We start from the raw sequence: 8,548 nt of genomic DNA, 5'->3' as shown, positions 1-8,548 counted from the left end.
AATATTTTGTAATTTATTTTTCAAGGAAAGAAGTAGAATAATGTCTTCAGTGTAAAGTTGTTTATTTATTTTCTATTTCCTTGTTTACAACTATCGGTCAATGTAAAATATAACGATTTTGTCAAATTTTTCGCGTTATAAGATTGTAAAATTTTGTCGGTTAGTATTAGTTGATAGTAGTAAATGAGATCTGAATTAAAATATAAATAAATGCAAATATTTGCATGCTTAGAAGTAGTATAATTTACTTGGATGGATACCGAAAATTTACACAATTAGATTGAACTGAGGCCGTGAACAAAATGAAATAAAATAAATAAGATTGTTGTTACTTTCCTGGAAGGCCGAATTAGATATACTCACCATCAACGTTCCAGAAACTGTTCCCTGACGATATTGAAGCTCTCAAAACAAAGGCAAATGTTTACTTTCATCTGAGTTTATAAAATGCCTTATTTGATTCAGTAATGCTATTGTAATTTGCTTTTAAGCTCCAGTGATGCATATCTAAATTGGCGAAATTTATCAATATATATAATTTTTTACGAAAAGCATGGTTGTTTGGCTATATGACCATAGTTTCTGACTGAACTAATTGTCTATAGTGTTGTATATATCTAGAGAAATTCAATTAGTTCTTTTGCTTGCTGTGTGCGTGAAATGTGACTTTGTCAATCCATTGTTTAAATTGATCAGCTGATTGACGTACTCATTGCTTAATAGTTTTTCAATTCTGCATTATCTCATTGGTGACGGTAATGTTCTACTCATTTTGATGTATAAATTGCATCATTCTGTCAATTCCTTGATCACAATGATCACAGTTGGGATGACATACTCATTGTTGAAAATGAAATCATATTGTTGTAGTTTTCCATTTCTTGTATTTCATTGTTGACGGTAATGTCTAGTCATTTCATATGTGAATATTTGGTTGGAATTCTTTCTCGATGATATAAATTGCTGTCATTTTGTCATCCCTTGGTCACATTGATCACAGCTGGGGTGGAAAGGAATGTTCTAGTCATTTTGAATATTTCGTTGGAATTCTCTCTGGTGATATAAATTGTGGTCATTCTGTCAATGCCTTATGGAATGATCACTGCTGACTTGTTGAAAATGAAATCACAGTGTAGTTTTCCATTTCTTGCGTTAATTGTTGAAATAGCGTGATAGAATGTTGTAGTAATTTCAATTGTGACATTTTTTGTTAGAATTCTCTCTGTGATGTAAATTGCGTCATTCTGTCAATCCCTTGTTCAAATGATCACAGCTGACGGGTGAGGTGACATACTTATTGTTGAAAATAAAATCATATAATAATAATTTTCCATTTCTTGCATTATCACCGTTGAATATGGTGATATAATGGTTCAAGTCAATGATATAAAAATTCAGTGTCGAGACTAAAATCATACTGTAAACGAAATCTTTTTTTTTTTTTTTTCGATGTATTTGGGCCATGTCTACATTCATGCATTTCATCATTCACGGGAAATCTTCTAGCCGTTTCAATTTGTGAATATGTCGGTGGAATTCTTTCTCAAATAATATATAAACTCCACTGAAAATGTGATTCTGTCAATCTCTTTGTTCACATTTGATTTACTGGTCGATTACTGAACAGTCTTTCAACATTTGTGAAGGATTTTCCAATATCTAATGACAACTTGGTTGGAAAAGTAAGCGAAAATCATGACCTCTGTGTAGCACGTTAGAAAAGACGGAAGATTTTTTTATATATACATGCATACACAGGTGTGTGTGAAAGAAAGTTCCAAATTGGCGACGTGGTTAGGAAAGTAAGGGATTGTCGATTCTTAATAATAGCCTGTGTAGCAGGTGAGAAAAAGAGTATATATATATATATATATGCACACAGCCACACACACTAATAATAATTCTTTAATTGGGACATTCACATTCCGATGTAATCGGAATACATGCATGACTCTGTATGGTTGTAAAATATCATTTTAATTTAATGTAATAAATCTGATGGTCAATATGTGCGGTTCTATATAAAATTATTCTCTTGTAAGAACGTCTTGAGACTTTAAATTTAAGACATTGGATTATGTTAATGGTTGAGATAGACTATTGGTATTACAATTGTACATAATTTTAGGGCCTATTTGATATAAAATTTTAAAATACAGTTTTTTTTTTTTTAATACAACAAATCTTATGAAAATACGTTTGATAAAAATGAGTTGAATTATTTTTAAAAACAGTTTTTGAATAGAATAATACTATACATACATCATTCTCATACAACATTATAATTTATATGATATGATTGAGTGAAAGTTTAATTTTAACTTTAAATTAGTCAATCATATCTTACCACATAATGTTATATGAGAATGATGTATGTATAATATTACTTATTGGAATATGAGTAATACTACACATACATCATTTTCATACATCATTTCTCATACAACATTAGATGATAAGATATAATTGGTTAATTTAAAGTTAAAATTAAACTTTCACCCAATCTTATCTTGTCACATAATGTTGTATGAGAAATATTGTATGAGAATGATGTATTTGCTGTATTACTTTTGGAATATAATCCTAAAAATTATTGCAAAACTGGAAAACTGTTAAAAGCTTTTTCATAACTTTTAATCTAAAAATAATACATATTTTCAAATATAATTAAAAAATTGGAGTCGTATTTTAGTTTTTGAAATTTATTTTCGAATCATAAATTAAATGTGTAAAGCAATTAATTAAAATTACAGAGTAGATTTGATTGAGATGTTTGATGATAAAGCATATAGCCGTCTATTTTCAACACGTTTTTGACGCGGCCAAATTTTAATCACTTCCATCAACTATCTGATGTCGGCGTGGTTAAAATTCATTGGATAAAAAAGTCGTAACTTCTCAACATAAAAATACAAGTATTAAATAACCTCGTGGTAGGAAGCCATATTGTATATTTATATTGCAAACATATAACATCTCATTCAATTTACAAGAAAACAAAGAAAGTAAATTTCTATATATGTATAATGAATGTTTCAATATTGGGTTCTCATAAATCTTACGACAACGTGGTTGGTAAAACATGTGACAAAAGAGTGTAGATTTTTTTTTTAATAATAATGATATAATAAAAATAAATTTATGATTGTGTATAATTGTTAAATCTCATTTTAGTCTAATGTAATAAATACAACGTACGGTCAGTACAAAATTATATATATAGAATTATTCTCTTATAAGGACAATACGAGACTTCAAATTTAGGACATTACGGTTGATATTACAGTTGTTCAAAATTTTAGAGTCTGTTTAATATAGAATTTAAATACAATTTTTCGTTTTTGAAAATAAAGGATATAACAAATCTTATGAAAATACTTTTTGTAAAAATAGGTCAAACTGTTTTCGCATACAATCCTAAAAATTAATACAAAACTAAAAAAGTATTAAAAGTATTTTTTTTCACGGTTTTCTATAGCTTTTAATTTAAAAACAATTTTTTAAATTTTATATGAGACATACTTTCAAATATTCAAAATTAAAACAAATTACGAGTACATTCAGATGTTTCATGATGAATTCACTAATCGAGCATATTCCTGTTTCAAACTAGCCGTCTATGTTCATGTCGTTTTCAGGTCACCAAAGTTTACCCTGCAGCAGCAAATTGCTTTCTAACTTCAACCACCAACCATCCTCAATATAATAAGCTTTTTCTCGACCTGCTGGCAGACGTGGTTGAAAGGTAAGAGACTAAACTCTTGACGTCTGTGTGGTACTAATTTATTAGAAGAGAAACTCATTACTCAAAAAAGTCTCAACTCTCTACTTATAAATACAACTAGTTAATGAGCTTGTAGTGTATCTCCTGCAACTTACAAGAAAAGAAAGAAAAAATGGTTCATCCAGTATTTGAAGATCTTGATATTGTAATTGTTGGTGGGGGCATTTGTGGCCTTGCCACTGCCCTTGCTCTTCATAGGTATTTGTTTCTCTTCTTTTTTTCCTAACGTTATGTCTACTCTGTTACACATGTTAAGTGGTGCTAAATAGTTGTCTTGATACTTAATGTTGCAGGAAGGGTATGAAGAGTGTGGTGTTGGAGAAATCAGAAGTATTAAGAGCATCAGGGGGTGCCATTGCAATTCAGCCTAATGGGTGGAGAGCTTTGGATGAACTTGGTGTTGCTTCAAAGCTCAGGACTAATGGCATCCTCCTTGAAAGGTATGCTTCGCAGTATTCATTACATGACAAAAGCTACCCCTCTGCTTTCTCCTCATCTCTTTACATAATTAACTTTGATTATTGTAAATACACAGGATACATGAAATATATCTCAATGGCGGCAAGCCAAAAGACAAATTTGTCGACTACTCGTAAGTTTTAATTTATCATTACCATGCCTTTAATTAATGTTTGATTATAAATTTTTTTATAAGAAAATGAAACTTAATCAACTGATCATATAATTTTAATATTAATTGGCAGGAACATTGGGGAAACTCGTTGGGTAAAAAGAAGTGATCTAATTGAATCTCTAGCTCAAGATCTCCCTCTTGGCACAGTGCGAGTTGGATGCCAAATTTGCTCTGTGAAAATAGACGCAAACACTTCTTTCCCCACTCTTCAATTGAATGATGGCACTATAATTAGAGCCAAGGTATTTTATACTCTTCAATAATAATGAAGCTCTAAATAATTGCATATATTTCTGTTCTATATATGATACTGGCATAATGCATACCGACAACTAGTTAAATATAATATAATAATCATTCTCAAGGTCTATATCACAAAATTATGCCTTCTAACATTAACCATTGCTGATAAATAACGTACCAGATTGTTGTTAATATATTTACGAATTAATAAAATATTTGTCAAGTTGTTTTCGGACGGTTTATTTTAAGGTTTAAAACTTAAAGGTAGAGAAATTTTTATTATTTCAGAAACCTTAAGAGTCTAATTAGGAGTTATTTGATTGCAGATGTTGATTGGATGTGACGGAGCCAACTCTGTGGTTGCTGATTTTCTTGAGTTGAATCCCAAGAAGCTTCACCCTTCAAGTGGAGTGAGAGGATTTACATATTTTCCAAATGGCCATGGATTTGCCCCTGAGTTACTCCGAACCATTAGAGATAAAACTATGGCTGGGGTAGCTCCGGTCAATGATAATCTGCTTTTCTGGTTCGTAAATCACCAATACAATTATCAGGGTATGTACTTATATATGACTTTAATTGTGCTTTTAAATATCGATTTGTTTAATGATAATTATGTACCTTTTAATAAAAAAAATTATGTAATGCGGGTTTTTTTCTCTCTCTATTTTCATTATTGGAATGAAGATCAAGTAAAATAGAAATCCGACAAATTTTAGAGAGAATAGTGGTAAATAGGAATTTTTTTCATTTATTATATAAGCTTGTTTCATTAACTTTCTCAATCATTATTGTCTTATTAACTACAGATTCAAAGATGCTCGAAGATCCAAAGAAGATCAAACAAATGGTTCTAGAGACCATCAAGGGTTACCCTCAAAAAACAACAGATGTGATACAAAACTGTGACATTTCCTCCCTATCATTCAACCGTTTGAGATATCGTGCCCCATGGGACATATTGCTAGGCCAGTATCGGAGAGGAACTGTGACGGTGGCCGGAGATTCGATGCATGCAATGACTCCGTTCGTTGGCCAGGGTGGGTCCGCCAGCATAGAAGATGCAGTTGTGTTGGCTAGATGCATGGCAAGAAAATTTCCAGCCAATTATAATAATGATCATAAAGATTTCAAAAGTAAGAAGATGATTGAAGAAGCAATTGATGAATATGTGAATGAGAGGAGAATGAGACTCGTTAAATTGGCTTTACAATCTTATCTTTTGGGTACATTAGTGGATACTCCTTACTTGCTTGTGAAGTTGATAATGTTGGTGCTTTTGAGTGCCTTTTTTAGGGACAGATATGCTCATGTTCGGTATAATTGTGGTAATCTCTGAGGACTCGTTGCTTCAAGAGCCAGCTAGCTAGCATAGCTTCAATGGTTGCACTTTATAATAATTATTTGTAATAAATCACAAACGTTGGTTACAACGTTGTGAAGATATTGATATCTTTTTTGTAACTTCATATATTGATTATAATATTGTGAAGATACTAGCTGGTTGCATTTTTGTAAGTTTATTGTTAAATGTTATAAGTCTATTATTGAGTTTCAGTAAAATTAGTGATAATTAACATTGATAAAGCCATCTTAGTTGTAACAATTAAGGTGTTAAAACATTTTCTAATAATGGTCGGTGAAAGTCTGTCTCTATCACTTCAGAATCATAATGATAAAATAGTAACATTGGATAATAAACTTACCGAAAAACAACATTGAAAGGTATTTGTTGTAATTACTCCTCACTCAAATCAAGCAAACATAAACCAAAACACACAATCAACGCAAACCAAAATAGATTCAACACACAGTAGTTACCGTGGTTCATTTGTTCAATATTAAACAAGCTACGTCCACGTTGAGCTCCAGAATGTGGATGCTCGCTGCACTTACTATTACGATAAAGAACGGTTACAACCCTCAAACTCTCTTTCCTGTACAAGATTTCAATCAAGATCAAAACTGGCTTCAGAATAACAAAGATAAACCTACAATCTGTACTAAGAACTCTACACCAGGTTTCCACCCCACTAAGAAACACGACTCAATGGACAGATTATCAGCAGATTTACACACACACAAAGCCCTAATCTTGAACCCTAATCTGGTAACTTTGAGAGTTATCAAATAGAGAGAAAACTCTTTGTTTGTGATCTGAAAGGACCTCTGCTTTTATAGGTTTGACCCAACTTAAGTCCTCAGCCGTCAGATCTGTCCTCAAACCAACGATCAGGATGAAGTCTCGGCTTAAGTCAAAACGATGTCGCATAAGGCTTCACATATAACAATCTCCACCTTGAAGCCTTATTCTTTCCTCTGACAGTAATTAGCAGGTGCAGCAAGCAGTTCTCATACTCCTTCTTTGCTCTTTTGAATTCAGTTGATGTGAAGAATGTTCAAGCAGTGCTTGAAATTTACAGCAGTTACAACTTTGGTTCCCATATCAGATGGGTTTTCTTTAGTTGGAATTTTCAGCAGGCTGACAGTTCCATTTGAAATCTGGTCTCGGACAAAATGATACTTGACATCCACATGCTTCATCCTCTCATGGTATACTGGATTTTTACTTAGATGGATGACACTTTAACTGTCAGAATATACAGTTACAGGGCCATTCATCAAGTTTATCTCTTTCAAAATCCCTTGTAGCCATATTGCCTCCTTGAATGCATCAGTTACTGCTAGGGCTGTTCACGAGCCGAGTCGAGCCGAATTTCTGGATTAATGAACTCGGCTCGTGAAAGGGGAAAGGTAATCGAGTTCGAGCTGAGTCGAGCTAAGCTTATGTTTTTCTGACTCGACTCGGCTCGGCTCGTAAAGGATAGAGGGGATTTCGAGCCGGCTCGCCAGCCAGCTCGAAAAAGAGCAATTTTTTTAGAAAAAGAGCAATTTTTTTAGAAAAAAATTAAGTGCGGATTCCAATTTTTTTACGCCCCATTTATTCTTTAAAGGACTGAAGAATTAAATGCATATTCAGTGATTGGACAGGTCACAGACATACATACAACATACTCATAAAATAAAATTATATAAAAAATGGGAAAAAAAAAAGAAGGCAAAAATCACATCAACATAATCAGAGAGACAAAGAGTGAAAGTAATCTAAGAACTAAATAGAAAGAAATCAAATTAAAGTAATTAAAAAGAAAAGTAAATTACCACAAAAAGTAGAGCAGTAAAAGAATTTGGATTTTGGAAGGTCTGATTTTGTAGCCTTGAACAAAAAATAAATAAAAAAATAAACAAGAAATCATTGATGATAATTTTTGCATCTTTATCTGTTCCGGCTGAACTGAGTAGTAGTTGTTCTCACTTCTCATTTCTCAAACTCCAGTCCCTTCCCCCCCTCCCCCTCTCTCTCTCTCTCTCTCTCTCTCTCTCTCCTTCATTGAAGCTTGCGCCCCCATCACGAGCCTCTTCATCTCAGCTCAAATCCACTCTTTCTTTACTTTTAGCTTTTCTTTCATCTCCATTCACTCAAAACTAGCACGCCCCCCAATGCCCAGATTTTTTTCCTTCACTCTCAGAACAACCTAAGTAGAAATCTTCATTTTCGTTTTGTTTTTATTTCCATCATGAAGAGGGAGCATAACCAACTCGACCCACCAGCCAATTAGGCATCGAACACTGGAAAAGCCAAGATGTCGGAGGACTATCCTGCGGCGGCTGATATGAAATTTTTGGGTTTGGTTTGGTTTTACGGCAAAGAGTTGGAGTCGACATTTTTAGGGATTTTAAAATCGGGGGGGTCTTTTTATTTTTTAAAACTTTTTGTTTTGAAACTTTTAGTTTAATCCCCCATGTTTAGAAAACCCCCAAAAATCCCCTACGTATTCGAGCCAGGCTCGGCTCGCGAGCCTAATGAGTCGAGCAGATACATGCTC

General features: G+C 32.9%; 1 protein-coding gene across 1 annotated transcript; it reads left to right on the top strand.

Annotated features, from left to right (window-relative positions):
• Nucleotides 1-3,823: 3,823 nt before the first annotated feature.
• Nucleotides 3,824-6,179, top strand: LOC116129612 (monooxygenase 1-like). Its single transcript, XM_031415336.1, has 6 exons — nucleotides 3,824-3,982; nucleotides 4,078-4,224; nucleotides 4,320-4,376; nucleotides 4,489-4,660; nucleotides 4,988-5,216; nucleotides 5,471-6,179. Exons 1-6 carry the CDS (start codon nucleotides 3,897-3,899, stop codon nucleotides 5,998-6,000), a joined length of 1,221 nt encoding a protein of 406 aa, XP_031271196.1. The 5' UTR covers nucleotides 3,824-3,896; the 3' UTR covers nucleotides 6,001-6,179.
• The last annotated feature ends 2,369 nt before the right edge of the window (nucleotides 6,180-8,548 follow it).

Source organism: Pistacia vera, unplaced genomic scaffold (assembly GCF_008641045.1).
Source record: "Pistacia vera cultivar Batoury unplaced genomic scaffold, PisVer_v2 Contig212, whole genome shotgun sequence".
NCBI lineage: Eukaryota > Viridiplantae > Streptophyta > Magnoliopsida > Sapindales > Anacardiaceae > Pistacia > Pistacia vera.
This window is presented reverse-complemented; position numbering and strand designations above follow the sequence as displayed.

Bases quoted from the DNA above. Each gene is read 5' to 3' on its own strand.
- LOC116129612 (XM_031415336.1), top strand. From the start codon at position 3,897: ATGGTTCATCCAGTATTTGAAGATCTTGATATTGTAATTGTTGGTGGG. The intron at 4,225-4,319 runs GTATGCTTCGCA...GTAAATACACAG, and splicing joins AATGGCATCCTCCTTGAAAG to GATACATGAAATATATCTCA. The intron at 4,661-4,987 runs GTATTTTATACT...ATTTGATTGCAG, and splicing joins GCACTATAATTAGAGCCAAG to ATGTTGATTGGATGTGACGG.